This window comes from Poromitra crassiceps (genome assembly GCF_964638095.1).
Source record: "Poromitra crassiceps genome assembly, chromosome: 22".
Taxonomy (NCBI): Eukaryota; Metazoa; Chordata; class Actinopteri; order Beryciformes; family Melamphaidae; genus Poromitra; species Poromitra crassiceps.
In genome coordinates, this window is record NC_139647.1 from 792,974 (window position 1) to 808,809 (window position 15,836).

Below are 15,836 nucleotides of genomic sequence, written 5' to 3' on the forward strand. Positions count from 1 at the left end.
ATATATGGTGTCCTAGTCAGGCATGCCTGGCGGGTGGCTCAGACATGAAAACCCCAATCTTACATTGTTCTTTTGAGAGGCTGTAGGAGGATCTCTGAAAGTCACAGCAGATGGATATAGATATAGATATATATGGACCCTATGGAATATATACTTTGGCCAGCAGAGGGAGCCTTTTAACTCCATATAAGCAGGTTCTCATGGAGAGGGCTGCTAGAGTGTGAGAAACAGAAACCGTCTGTGTGTGTCCAAGACACGGACGCTTTTTTGGGATTACATTTTTAATCTGGGCATGCAGAAATGGTGCCAGGCAAACGACTGAGCGGAGCTCTATGATGTCCCCAGAGGCAGCAAAGCAGAGTTTATGCCTAGTAGCCACACACCAAGTACAACAGCTTATAGAGACAAAGCACCAGGACACAGAGTTGGCTGAGAAGAGGGAATATTCTTCTTGCTCACTCAAATACATCAGGATTTTCCTTCGATAGCTCATATCGTTCTCCTCGCTTTCTTATATTTATATATATTTCTGTTCTGATGATGTTAAGATAACTCTCTTTAGGGCTTACTGTACCCCTATCTATACTGCCCCCTTGTGGGTAAAACTCAAGAAGGCGAGCGTCCATAAACTTCATGTTGCCTATAATGACTGCATGCGCCATCTTGCTGAAAAAGCCCAGGTGGAGCAGTGCTAGTGACCTGTTCTGTAAGGCGGGGGTGGCCACTTTCCAGGCGCTCCTGAGAAATCTGAGGTACAGATTCATCTGTAGATTGAACGTGTCTCAGAATGTCATTAAGTTGCTCACTGATCCTGGGCTAAGCACTGTGAGATACCAGTCACATATATGGAAAGTCTGTTACGATTCCCTTTTATAATTTATGTGTGTGTGTGTGTGTGTGTGTGTGTGTGTGTGTGTGTGTGTGTGTGTATGTGCCATCTATGGACTGAGGCAGTGATACTCAACTTGCGGCCTGTGACAGGGTACAATGTGGCCCCCTGATCATTTTCTAATTCACAATGAAAACAAACGTTAAATCAAGTTTGACTGCTTTTGACTGCTTGCTGCTCAGGCACTTATATGTACTTAACTAACTTAACTTAACTAACCATCCTGTGTGCACACAATTGTCAGACTAGACTCCGGCTGATGACCCAAAAACCTACAATCCACTACAGAAAAATTAATATTAATGTTTGTTTATTAACTGGCCCCTGGCTTCTTGTCATTTAGGTAAAGTGGGCCCCGGGCAAAGCAAGTTGAGTATCCCTGGACTAAGGTGTCCATCAATAAAGGTTTGATTGACTATATTTGATTGATTATGACTGAAGACAGAAGCCGTTTTAATTCAGAAACAGGCCAAAAGACTCACTTCAGCTCTTTGAGCTCTCGCCATGCGTCGTTCTTCTGCTTCCTCATGTCGTCCAGATTGCGCAGAGCGTCGGCCAGATCGCTGACCGCCCGGTCCCTTTCCCGCCGCAAGTTATCACACAGCGTCCTGCAGGAAGGGGAGGAGACAAGACAAGACAAGAAGGAAGGACAGAGAAGAGAGGAGGGAGTACGTCATGTGATGCGGGGGCTCTCTAAGATCAATGACACACTCTCTCTGAGCCGCATGTCAGAGGGGCTTTAACAGACCCAAACGGAGACTGACCGAATGCTCTCCCTCTCGGCCACAATCTTGTCCCTCTCCTGGAAGGCCCAGTCCCGTCGGCATTTGGCCACCTCCGCCTCCTGCGTGGCCTCCTTCAGCTCCTGGGACATGGCCTCGTACTGTTTCCTCAGCATCTCCATCTCCTTGTTGGCTCGCTCCATGTCCAGCGTGGCAGAGTCTTGTTTCTAGCAGCATTTGATTAGACATGCATTAGATGACACAGTGATCTGGACACCACTGTCTTTCTATGTGATGCAGTGGTCCTACTAGAGTTTGTTGTGAAGACCGACATGAAACACAAGAATAGACAATACCCAGCCTTTCAAAACACCCAAAAACCAACGTGCAGTGTGTCCACAGATATTTGTGTGTAAGCATGTCTTTAACCCGCAAAAAGGGCTGTGAGAGGGCCATCTAGTGGACTGGTAGAGGTGTGAAATGCCGTCGCATTTGGCAGAGCAAACTAATCTGCTTTCGGGGCAGCCCACTGACATAATCCAGCGATTAACATCTTACTGCATCCACTAAGCTCTTTATCATGTGTCTAACCTTTGACTAGATAGTGTCAGATCCAGGTGAGGGCAGGAGAGGGAGGGGTGATATCTGTGCATGTGTTGCCGTACCTGTCTGGCCTGGTAGTATTCTCGCAGCAGCTGATCCCTCTGGATGATGGCCTCTGTCCTCTCCTTGCGGGCCACGTCCCTCTCCTCGCGGACCGTCTCAATGTCCTTGCAGGCCTGGCTCAGCTCCTTCTGGGCCTCGGCCTTGTCCTTCACCTCGTGGCAGTACTTCTCCAGCAGCTCGTTCCTCTCGCAGATCGCCCTGTCGCGGTCCACCAGCGACGAGCTCAACTCCTGTCACACAACAAGGATGAGGAGTATGAGTCATTAATGCGATGTGAATGAAAAGAAATAGGGCCAATGTGGAGTGAGCCAGTTATCTGTCTACCGAGTGTTTGAAAAGATTTTCCTAAAAGGAGGCGGCTCTCGGCTATTTTGGTGTAGTGCCCTGGTTGAAAATGGTCTCTGATCCATTGACTGACAAGTGGATGGTCCTACTCTGATTCATCAACAGACTTAACTGGCAACCCGACAGGCTGATCTAGTGTTCTTCTGACAGAGTGGAATGGTTTAAACGGACAAAGATTGATGACACATTGAAGGATACGGAGGAAGCAAAGCTGGACCATCTGTCTACTCTGCACAGTAGCTGTTTCCAAGACTTCAGCTTCTCGCCTCTTGGGGAAGGTGTGAGTGATGTGTATTGATATGAAGGATTCTATTCCAAAACCTTTTCATTCAATATCTGCTAAATATATTGGATCCAGTCAAATTCAAGTGTGAACCAAGGATTTCGGTTATAGTTATATATATATATATATATATAAGTTGGTCATTTGTTTACGTTTTTGCCAGTTTGGGAGAATATTTGACCAAACAACAACAACAATAATAGTAAAAATAAAATAGTGTTTTTGAGGGAAGGTCTTTATATACTTGTGATGGAAAGATATGGATGCATTAATAGATGGACAGCTGATGCTAAGCAGTAATGGTTGGAGCTTTTATCTCCTCACTGGCCAGCGGCCTCTGAGGATATTCAAGACAGCAGCAGCTATTACGATATATAAGCCGATATTGTGATGAACAACAGAACATTGCTTAAGCCTGATACCTGTCTGAGTGCCTCCAGCTCCTCGCTGGCCACCACCCTCTCCGAGGAGGTGTTCTTGAGTCGGGCCTCGGCAGCCTCCAGCTCCGTCTGCAGCTTGTCCAGCTCCTTGATCACCTGGTCCCTCTCGCTCATGATGAGACGGTACTCGCTGAACACGGAGTCCCTCTCCTCCTTGTACTTCTCGCAGTCCTTGGCCGCCTTCAGCTGGAAGTTCTTGTAGCGCGTCACCTCCGACTGCAGCCGCTCCATCTCCCGCTGCAGCTCCTTGTTCTGGGCCGACGACTTGTTCAGCTCCTGCTGCACTGAATCAAACCTGGGAGGGGTTGAAGGGAACATTTTTATGACATGGCCATATAAAATGATGGTGAGCTGGCTGCTGGCCGGACTGTGCAGTGCACTCACTCAAAGCAGGGAGGGGAAGGCAGCAAGGTGTTGAGCCAACACATTTGCTACATGCCCATTATAAACTTATTCACGCTATCCTGGAATATAACCGTGCAGAGGCAAAGTGAACGTCACTTCCTGCTTCAGCCCTGTACCAGAGATTGTTTTCCACAATTTATTTTCCAATAGACATTTTGTAAAATGCCTATAAAAATAGTTTTACTTGGTCAAACCAAACGGTTCAGCTATATTTAGAATCGGGAGAGACAATAGAACATTTCACTCAGACCAAGACAAAAAAACATCAAAAACATCGAAAATACATTTTCTTTAAACCCGCATTTTTTTTAACGTTTTGGTCTGAGTTAAATGTTATGCGGTCTCTCCTGTTTCTAAATATATGTAGTCACCTCCTGAGTGAGGTGTGATACGTGTGCAGGTGAGGGGGTGCGGTCACCTCCTCAGTGAGGTGGAGTACTGCTGCTGGTAGTGCATGGCCGAGTCGCGCTGTTTGAGCAGCCCATCGATCTGCTTCTGCAGCCGCCGGTTCTCCTCCTCCACCTGCTCCAGGCGGCTCAGGTCCGTGTTGTGGTTGGCCACCTTCTCGCTGTAGCGCTTGCTCAGGGCGTCGTACTCCTTCTTCACGGCCTCCAGCTTGTCCACGGCCGTGTCGTACAGTTTGTTCAGCACCTCCGACGAGCCCTTCTCCCTCATCACCTGGCGAGGACAAACACAAGTCAGTCATCACAGAATCACAAGAGAATATGGCAGCGCGGGAATTCAGTCATCTTTAGGGCGAGGTCACTTTAGCCTTTGATAAATACAAATTTATTAGGGCATCACGGCCGAAGTGTGGTTATTAAGATCCTTTTTTCAGTCATTTTATTTCAACAAAATAAATATCCTAATACAAAATATAATGAATGAAGACAGTGCTGCAGTGTGATACGGCAAATATGTAAAATGGCTCAGACTGCAAAGTGACATGTTCAGTAACAACACCATAACTTAATTATGACCCAGATTATTTTTTGTAGCTACAATTTACAGATGATCCCTTAACGCTTCACAGCATCTGCCTAACGGTAGATGTTACAATTTACCGAGGTTCCCTAAACGCCTCATTATGAAGGCTACTGCTACAGATGCTGCTAGTTTCCAAGGGCACTACCGCCGCAAAAGTACTGTCACAGTGGTCGCGGTAATGGTTGGATTTTGGTTTGTTTGCACCAAGTCCAACAGATGTCAAATGAAAGCAGATAATCCACAGATCCTAATGGTATTAGTCTTATCACTCTACCACCAAAACTCACTGTACTAGCAGCCAAAGAAAAACACTTCTGGTGGCAATAGTTTGGTTTGTTTTGGTGTAGGAGTCGCCTGTGGACAGGGGTTGAAAATTAGCGTTCTGCTATATACACTTAACACTGTGTATCTGGTTACTGTGTGCGTACATGTATGTTACATCTCCAATGCTCTGTGATGTTCATATCAAATAAACTTAACCTAACTTACCCCTGGAAACTAGCAACATCTGTAGTGTTTTTTGTTATGTAGCTTTAAATGAGGAAATCCACAACTTTCTTTAAAAGGGCACAACAGCCAGTTGAAAACAGGGCATGCCAAACTGGCCTTGTGGATAGTTAGTTATTACAGCCACACTCCAGGGCATCCACGGCACTGGCCTTTTGGCCTTGGTATCATTCCTGGCCCGATATCGTTATCACTCGAAATGTTGACACTATTATTACTTTCAAATAGTGGAATACGTCATCAAAAAGCATGCGGGTGACTGGAGACAGACACCAGATGGAATGGAACTGGGTCTTGCCTTGCTGTGCACCGGCTAAGCAGCAGATGGCATCAAAGGGTAGACATTGTGCTATTGACAGTGAGCTAGGTGCAAGCTAACCCAGTGCCAGCCTAGACAATGGCTTTTATCAAATTGTACTTCTAGCAGCAACTCAGGCAGCATGTCCCTGAACACGGCTGGATAGGCCACAGAAGAACAACGTAAACTGGCTGGCCTGCAGAATTACCGTACCTCAGTATTGTGTGAAAAGTGTAAATGACAGGAGCTCTTTGCTGAGAGGCAAAGTGACCGCCTACTTCCTGCTTCAGCACTGCACCAGAGATTTTCATCCGCCATTTATTTTCCCATAGACATTTCGTAACATGCTTATAAACATAGTTTTACTTGTTCAAACCAAACGGTGTTCAGATATATTTAGAAACAGGAGAGATCGCATAACATTTCACTGGGACCAAAACGTTAAAAAACTGCGCATTTAAAGAACATATTTTTTCAATGTTTTTTTTTTTTGGTCCGAGTGAAATGTTCTATGGTCTCTCCCGATTATAGAGTTAGCTGAACCGTTTGGTTTGAACAAGTAAAACTATTTTTATAAGCATTTTCCGAAATGTCTCTATGGGAAAATAAATTATGGATGAAAATCTCTGGTACAGTGCTGAAGCAGGAAGTGACGTTCACTTTGGCTCTCTATGGTCTTGTGATTCATGGGAGAGTTTGGCTGACCTGAGGCCAGTATTGACCTAGTCTGCCTGTGTGTGTGTGTGTGTGTGTGTGTGTGCGTGCATGTGTGTGTGTGTAAGTGCGTGTGCGTGTGCGTGCATCATGTAGCTACATGGTTTGGCTCAATGTGCCCTTTGCCCAAGCCCTTTTCTCCTATGCATGCCCTTTTCACAAGTGCTCTGTGTGCATTTTCCTGTGCCTGGCTGCCCTGCACTGAGCACTCTCAGCTACTGCAGTGTTCCCATGGGAGCTGTGTGAGAGAGCCCTGCACAGCACTCGCATAGACAACAGCTTGGAGCACAGCACTCACTACTGTATATAACGGACAATATGCAATCCTGCTTTGATGAGACCAAGGACTACTGTGAAATGTAAGACTTACACATCCAGGAAAAAGGTGCATTACATTTTTTATAAAGTCTTTTTTCTTCTTCTTACATAGATAAATAATAATAATAATAATGCATTTTATTTATACCACACTTTTGATTCACAGGGAATCTCAGAGTGCTACAGAGTTAAAAACATAACAACAGACAGTACAACTGATAATAGTTAAAAAGTTAGCACGAGAAAGCCTTCCTAAATAAAACGTTTTTTAGGCCGAGAGTCTGTGCTGCTCTTAGGTGGGTTGGAAGACTGTTCCACAGGCGCAGAGGTGCAGCCGCGCAGAAGGCACGGTCGCCCATGGTGCTGGGGACCCGGAGGAGAAAGTGGTTTGCAGATCTGAGGGTGCGGGTGGAGCTTTGTGGGGTGATCAGTTCTTGTAGGTAGGGGAAGAGCATGCCCGTTTATGCATTTGTAAGTGCTTAGTAGGGCTGCCACTAACGATTATTTTCATTATCGATTAATCTGTCGATTATTTTCTCGATTAATTGTTTGGTCTATAAAATGTCCGAAAATGGTAGCAAATGACGATAAGTGTTTCCCAAAGTCCAAGATGACGCCCTCAAATGTCTTGTTTTGTCCACAACTCAACAGATAATATCAGTTTACTGTCATACAGGAGTAAAGAAACCAGAAAATATTCACATTTAAGAAGCTGGAATCAGAGAATTTAGACCTTTTCTCTTAAAATTGTACTCAAAACGATTGAATAGATATCAAAATAATTGTCAATTAATTTTCTGTCGATCGACTAATCGTGGCAGCTCTAGTCAACCCTGAAGGAGACAGGGAGCCAGTGCAGTGAGAACAGAGTTGGTGTTATTGTGTTCATGTTTCCGTACTCTCAATAGGATCCTGGCAGCGCTGTTCTGAATGTACTGCAGCTTCTGGATGTTCTTGCCAGAGATCCCGGTGAAGAGTGAGTTGCAGTAGTCGAGCCTGGAGGAGACGGGGAGCCAGTGCAGTGCAAGCTTCTCTGCATCTGACAGCTTTAGAGTGGGACGGAGTTTGGAATATAGGCAATAGTGCATCTTTCAAATAGTGCCTCTCATTGTAGTCTGTGTCATGCCAGCAAATCTATGGTGACCATTCCTGCCCTCATAACAATATCTGCTTAACTACAGACATAGCAGGCTTCATACACCCCCACGCGCACACACACACACCTGTGCGTTAGTGGATTGTTGTCTACCTGTTGCTGCTGCAGCCGGAGGTCGGCCACCTCCTTCTGCTCTTCGGCGTGCAGTCTCTGGAGCTCCTCGCACGTCTGTTTCAGGTGGTTGTGCTCTCGGACCAGCTGGCCGTCGTCCCTCCTCAGGGCCTCCATCTCCTCCTTCAGCTGGGCCTGTTCGTTCAGCACCCGACTGTGCAGCATGCTGAGAGAGAGAGAGAGAGAGAGAGAGAGGCCATGCGCATGGCCAAAAGAGTCAACACTGAGGGGTGTGTGTGTGTGTGTGTGCACGCGCGCATGTGCGTGGGTGTGTACAGCTACATAGCACATGCACAGACACGCTGGCAGACACCCAAACGCACAGAATAGAAAGCAGGAGCTTACAATCCAATCAAGGGCATTCGGCGGGCGATATGGTGAGTAAAATAAATAAATAAATCAACGTGAAACCAATTTTAGAAGCCATTTCATTTCTTGACAGGTTTTAAGAAGGGACGACTATGGAAGTTTGCTCTCGTGAATTTATGACTGGAGTGCAAACAGAGTTTAGCCAACCATAATCCATTCAGTTTGATTGCTCTCCTGGACAGTGAGGCTTGCATACAATCACAGGCTTTTTGGAGCAGGGCGGTAATCCTCTTGTGTGTATAGTGCAGACAAATGTTAGCCAGCGCCCAGCACATACTAACTTCACATGCCTCGATTTCATGTTGAGGATTAACACTTGGTTGTGAACATAGGTTTACTTAGGTACGAGTAGTTTTAGCCCAGACCACACAAAGAACCTGTGCTATGCTATCCATGTAGAACCATGTGAGCAGGTGTTGAAAATTAGCGTTCCGCTATATACACTCAACACTGTGTATCTGGTTACTGTGCATACATGTATGTTACATCTCCAATGCTCTGTGATGTCCATATCAAATAAACTTAACCTAACCTGTCTGCTTGATCATCTGACTAGCAAGTAGTAGCCTCAATGCAATTCGACAACACATACTTTCTCCCCATCACATTTGAGACATCTGAAACTAGATATATGTCTGCTGCTCAGTGTCTGTGCTCCAGAAATGTAGCCCTGACCCCCATGTGCTGTTAAAGCTGAATGATTCAATCACATAAATGCCTCCATTTCCAAGCTTTTCAAACACGCATGATGGCTTTTACGTCATGCTAATTCGCTTTCGATGTGAAGACCGGCTGTAGCTCTGAGGGATGTTCTCTCAGTGAGGCTAATTAAAACACCATGCCAATATTTTGTTCGCATTCCAGTAAAACCATGTAATAAAACGTCATTATTGCTACGTTAAAAAGCAGCAGGCAGCAGGTGACATATTGTTCATCTCTGACCTAAACAACTCTCCTTGCCAACACACGAGCAACACTGCTTTTGTATGGGAATCAAAAGGCCTTATAGTAGGGCTTGAGAACTGCATCAGTTAGGCTAAATAGCACAGTTAAAGGACTTATAGTCGGGCTAGGGAACTGCATCACAGTTAGGCTAAATAGCGCAGTTAAAGGACTTAGTCGGGCTAGGGAACTGCATCACAGTTAGGCTAAATAGCGCAGTTAAAGGACTTATAGTCGGGCTAGGGAACTGAGAAATACTCACTGGTAGAAGTCGGCCTCTTTAACCGCCTCCTCGCACCTCTTGAGTGTTTTGCTGTGCTGGTTCTGGAGCGACTGCAGGTCGGCCATGGCCCTCATGCACTGGCTTTTCAGACGCTCGTAGTCGTGGCTGGCTTTGGAATTTGGCCTTTAGGAGACAAGTGGCAAAGGAATCAACCTCCCCGAGCAGCGACCTCGTCTGCAAATGTGGCTGCAAAACGCCAGCTCAGATAGGAGGCCAGCACAAAACAAGGAAAGTGGCGACACTTCACCTTGCATGAGAACGAAAATATGAGGAAATATAATATTTGGGGGTTAATTGTCAAGATGGATGCAAAGAGCACGTTGAAAACCATGCATTGTGTCATGTCGCTGGCATTAGCATATGCCATTTGTATTCCACGCAGTCTCGCCATCATCTGCTGCATATTAAATATTTTGGGAAGTAGGGCACATCAAATTTAAAAGGCAGACAGTTTTGTCAGTGTCCTCTCTCTCTCTCCCAGGTAGAGTCAACATGATCCCTGACAGCAGAGAATTATTATTAGATAATGACATGGCACCCGGAACACACTGTGGAGAGTAAACATACCAATCAGTGTGTTTCCCCTACCATTCTACAGGCCTGGCGGGCCCACCAGGCCAACAGCGCTCCCGCCAGGCCAGAGAAAGAAAATTGCTTATATATATATATATATATTTTTTTTTTTTTTGGTTTAGATTTATTTTCCTGCTCTCCCCAACATTTCAATAAACCTTTATGGCATATTATTACAATACAACAATATAGGGGTGTCACAATATATCGTCCCACGAAATTTCGCGATAGTAAAACGTCACGATATGTATCGTTGAGATGAAATCTCATATCGTGGAGAAAAGAAAAAAAAAAAAAAAAAAAAAAAATCTTTTTTTTTTTTTTCCTCCAAAAAATAGACTAAGAAACGTCTTTGTTTGTTGAAGTTCAATGTGTGGAAAGTAGTTCAGTTGAACAAGTCTCTGAAGAGACACATGAGAAGTTATACAGGAGAGAAACCATTCAATTGAGTTTCTGGCAAAACTGTTTACTTGACAGGAAAAACTGAAGATGCATAAAAAATAGATTAAGAAAAGTCTTGTTGTTTGAGTTTGAAGAAAAACTGAAGATGCATGAGAATTTATACTGCTGAGAAACCTTTTAGTTCAAAGTAAATCTAAGTGACGGTGTAACTCATTCTATTTCAAGATAAGCCTTATCTCCAATCTCATGTTTTTTCTAGTTGTTATTGTAATAACAATTTCCCACAACAGCATGTTTTGTATTTGTGCATTTCAAATAAAATACTACTTTTCCAGTCATATATTGTCATTATTCAAGTTTAAAAAAATATTGTTAAAATCGTATCGTATCGTATCGTTATCGTGAACCCAGTATCGTGATACGTATCGTATCGTGAACTGAGTGTATCGTGACACCCCTACAACAATACTGTTGTTGACAGTGTTGACAGTAATAGAAGATGCCAAATCATTCAAAACAATAAGCATTTTGCTTTTAGGAGCATCGTGCCAGCGTGCAGCGCTGTTCCAAAACGTGTCAACGTGTGTCGTTGCCTGGCAAACGCACATCCCATAATACAACAGTTCGCATCGCATCCCATAATAGTATGATGATACTTGGGATGCCATTGCGAACATAGATGCGAACAGGTTAGCTCAAAGTTTAGCGTCGCCACTCGCCAGTGAGGGCCCCCACCGTTGCGGTCGGGGTACATTTCGAAATCCCTCCAGGCCTGAAAACTTTTCTAGGGGAAACACTGCCAATCATAAACTTTGTCTGCATTGAGAGCAATTCATCTGAGGTCGGAATCAACAGTTAAACCTTCGATCCGATGTATTAAATTTAGGCAAAAAGAGCATGTACAATCACAGCAAACAGATTTCATAGACATCAGCTAAATAAGGTTCGGACAGAAAAGAAAAAGAAAACTTGGCAGGTGGGCTGGGGTTTGCACCTGCAGTCATCGAAGGTGGTCCCGGGCGACGCCAGCGCCAGGCGCTTACGGAGCTCGTCCCTCTCCCGGGTCACTTGGCGGAGCTGGAACAAGATGGTGTCCAGGTTGTCACCGGATGGCCGGTTGTCGTTCATGGCCGGGGGTGGCGGGGAGGACGCTTCGCCGTTAACGGGCGAACCTGTGACAGTGAGCACATTACCGGAGGCTAGGACTATTGACCGACACACATCGGGGGAAACGGGACATTCTTAATCAATGCACACATCATCATTCAGGAGTTGCATAATATAAATACATTAGCCCAAGAGCCATTAAGTTAAATTTGTCTCAGCTGTACGGACACGCAGTAATGAAATGAGCGCATTAAACCTGACACCACCAGGGGGGGACGGTCACCTTTCTCGCAGGGCAAAAAGCATCCTTGCATACGAGTAATTCTGCATTAAAAGACAGAAGAAGAGGTCAGACCCAGACACTGGCATTACTTTAAATAGCAGCGCAACACAACGAATGCCCGCTGTGAAATACATATTTAATCTGCTGGTATTTTTCCATGACAATCTGCTGCTAATTTACAGAGAACCACCTTGGATTCACGAGGCTATGCCCCCGGCAGTCTCTCCCAGGAAGATGAAACGCACAGAGCAGATCTCAGATCGGAATTTGGAGATGTATTTTTGGGTACTTTGTCTGGATGATCCAAGGTCTCGACAGAGAGATATATTTTTTTAATCATTATATTGTGCAGATAGTCATGGATAGCATGTCATGTCAAGGAGTCTGAGGCCTGTGTAAAAGATTATCATCATAGATTGAAATACTTCATTTTCCAAAGCTCTTGTTGTTGCCCGGGTGTCTATTTTTCTTTATGCTGGTTTTATGTTCCTGTTAGGACGGGCAGAATGGAACCATCAGTTCTCCTGACACTGAGACTGCAATCCACCTCATTCATCTCAATTCAGCAGGTTCTGCTGTTCAGATACGATCCTCATTTATTGTGTCTCCTTAACTCTGTGCCAAATAGGTGGACCACAAAAAAAGCTCAATCATACTAAAAAAGGAGTGAGTCAGTGAGTCAGTCAGTCAGTGAGTCAGTCAGTCAGTCAGTCAGTCATTCAGTCAGTCAGTCTTCAGGGGAGTTTCGCTCAGAGAACAGGGCACCCATCGTGGCAGAGGGACTGGGGGAGGAAATCTGAGGATTATGTTCATCTTTGGCTCAACTTGTGGCCCTTTGGGAGGTTTATGTAACACAGCTGAGTCATTTGGACCTCTGTCAAAACGAGGGAACAACAAGCATGGTCAACTTCCTTAAGGGGAGAAGGAGACAGCAGGAGAGTGTTATTATCTGTGCCATTGCACCAAATGAGCCATCGAGCCCCTAAAACCAAAAGGAAAAAAAGAAAAAAGAAAAGAAAACGCATAATTTCTGAACAGGAAACAGGAATGGAAATAATATATCCTCATTTCTGGGTGCCTCAACCCCACAAGTCATGATGGAGACAACAGCGCTAACTCTTTATATATTCACTGTCCTGGTGCGCTGTAGAGTATATGGAGGACCCCGAGAGTCGTTTGGAATGTAATGAAGTGTTTCCTTAATCATTATCTAATTGTACATTTAAAAAGAGTCATTTCAAAATGAATTCGCAAATGAAGTATTAATCCATCAATAAATAGTTCAATTTGAAAATGGATTTTTAAAACCTATTAAACAGTCAATTTAAAAATGGAATTATTCTCAGAGCGCTGAAAATTACACACCGACATCATTATACATACCGACACTACTGAGGGAGCTGCTGCTTTCGGAGTCAGAGGGCATGGTGGACAGAACGCTGTATGTGGAACCTGCAAAGAGAAAAGGGTCAATTTAACACATAAAGCAAACACACTCGACATGACAAAAACGCATTCCTCCTAAACCAATCAAGTTTAAATTGGTTTACGCCGCTAGTAGATTGATTCACCAATTAAGCACCGGCCTGAATTAAGTGCCTGTATAAAATGTGCCGAGGAATGAGTATTTTCAAAGCGAGGTTTCATAGTCCCTGCAGCTCTATAATGAATTTGGTGCAGGCAGGGGTACACGTTGGAGTCGTAACTTCCAACATTATTTCTTAGCGGTTCTACTCTGTATATTATGACTGTACTGCCATCCTCCATACCTCCTCTCCCTCACTGTGCAGTCTGCCTCTCTTTGATGTATAGCCAGAGCCTCGTGGTTCTGCTACACAGGCACAATGTCACGGCTCAAATGCCATTTTCTCTTTTGATGTCATGCAGGGGCGGGAGAGAGAGAGAGAGATAGAGACACCGGTTCTCCATCTAAATAGCTGTACACGCTGTTAAAGTGGGAGATATTTCAAACAGGCTCGGGCGATCCATAGGGGGAGAGAGGCTATGCAGATCCTCTTTATATTGCAAGCCAGGACCCTGCTCCAAAAGGGCAACATAAACATGGATGAAAACGCTGACAGAATTTCCAAAGACACAAGCCCAGAGCCCAGACACACCGGGAGAACTACAAACCCCAGAGATACACCGGGAGAACTACAAACCCCTAGGGGTGGGAATCACCAGATGCCCACGATACGATACTAAAACGATACTTGAGTCACGATACGATAGTATTGCAATATCGCCGATATTGCGATATATTGAATATTGCGATATTTCGATATATTGTCTAACTCCTTTTCCTACCTTTTCCTTGACCCCAAAACAAAAACCTGCAGTGTTTTTCTGTTTTGTTTTTGCCCAAAATGTAGGCTACATTATTAAGCTTCTCTGGACTCAATACGCCACTGCAGGCGCGGACTGCAACATCGGGCGCTTCGGGCGTACTTGGTGTCCAAATATCGATACAATATCGTCAGGCAAAATATCACGATACTATGGTGTATCGATTTTTTCCCCCACCCCTACAAACCCCCTAGACACACTGGGAGAACTACAAACCCCAGACACACCGGGAGAACTAGAAAGACTAGCGGCAACTAGAGGCTAATCTTTATGCCTCTAAGATCACATAATGACAAGACGGAGAGCAGAATATCAGTAACGTGATTTACTCTTTACTGACCAGGAAGTTACATGTCCATCACATAAACCAGTCCATGCGGCAAGTGCATGACTGACAACAGCGTTAGCCAATCAGCGTCCGTTGATGGATTTTCAACCGGAGAAAAGGCGTTTGCTCATGGCGATTCCAGACCAAGAAGAGCCAAATTCACAACTGTGAAGGTCTGGAGCCAGGCTACGCAAATACTAGAGCGACAGAAGCCCAGACATGGCTGACGGCCGAATGTCGGCTTGCTGTGTCTGAGGCTTCAGACTTGTGCTTATTCCACAAGGCATTGCATATCGTATTGTACATTACACTGATGAATACTACTGTAGATTTGAACCTGCATGGAGGGAGAGGCAGAAAATACTCCGGTAACAACATCATGTTGTTCCAACATTGCTGCACCGAACACATGAACCAAGTCTTCCTGTGTGCTTTTCATGGCTTTCATACAAGGGAATGCTAGCTGGGTTTTTGGCGGCGGCAGCAGGGCGATAGATTGACGCCAACTGATCCAGATCTCCATCGCTGTCCTCGCCTCCCCACTGGGTTTAGCTCAAGCTCTGGCTCCAAGCGGCCAAGCCTGATTAACTATGAGCTCTGTGTGACTGAACCCCTCCATCTTTAAGACCCCGCAGACAGAGGAGAGGGAGGGGCAGGGAGCAGGGAGCGCGGTGTGAAGAGGACAGAGGAGAGGGAGGGGCAGGGAGCAGGGAGCGCGGTGTGAAGAGGACAGATGAAAGGAGATAGGCTAACGAAGCAGCAAAAGAGATAAGAGGGAGGGGAGGGGAGGGTGTTTGATAAGAGGGAGGGGAGGGTGTTTGATAAGGGCGAGGAGGAGAAATACTCTGGGAAGAAAAGCAGAGAAGAAGAAGAGGAGCAGGGAGGAAAGGCTTTCATCTGCTCTGACGCTCCCTGACGACGCGCGACACTTTGACTGTGAAGCACTCTGAGCAGACAGCTTTGATTTCACATTGTTCTCAGACATGAGGAGGAGAGCCACTGTGGGGCTGCTGCACAGACAGCATCACTTCCACACACACACACACACACACACACACACACACAGCGCTGCAAAAACGCTCGTGCTCATCTCCCCCCGGTGCATCTCAACGCAAGGACTGACTTCCTGGAATGAAGTATCTGACTAGGGTCTCATAGTAAAAGAAGAAGTATTCTGCAAGCTCAGCTGGAAGATAAGTCTTTTAAAATACAGCACATTGTCAGCAAAGCTCGGGCACCAGAAATAGCAATGTAGCAGCTCTCTGGTACATTGTATTTATTTTGTGTTGATTTGAAAGTCCCTAAAGAAATTCACGGTAATCTGCAGATTCCGCACCACTGTGTGTGGACCATCGCCACAAC

At 45.2% G+C, this 15,836-nt stretch overlaps 1 protein-coding gene across 1 annotated transcript in view; it reads right to left on the reverse strand.

Moving 5' to 3' along the window:
* The window catches only part of dlg5a (discs, large homolog 5a), a 71,559-nt gene that overhangs the window by 32,519 nt on the left and 23,204 nt on the right, over positions 1-15,836 (reverse strand). The window contains exons 2-10 of the mRNA XM_083658633.1: positions 13,184-13,252; positions 11,405-11,582; positions 9,415-9,558; positions 7,824-8,007; positions 4,169-4,428; positions 3,328-3,640; positions 2,277-2,507; positions 1,654-1,838; positions 1,372-1,497 (exon numbers count right to left, since the gene is read on the reverse strand). Coding sequence (XP_083514759.1) covers positions 1,372-1,497; positions 1,654-1,838; positions 2,277-2,507; positions 3,328-3,640; positions 4,169-4,428; positions 7,824-8,007; positions 9,415-9,558; positions 11,405-11,582; positions 13,184-13,252 — 1,690 coding nt within the window. The remainder of the gene's footprint in view (positions 1-1,371; positions 1,498-1,653; positions 1,839-2,276; positions 2,508-3,327; positions 3,641-4,168; positions 4,429-7,823; positions 8,008-9,414; positions 9,559-11,404; positions 11,583-13,183; positions 13,253-15,836) is intronic.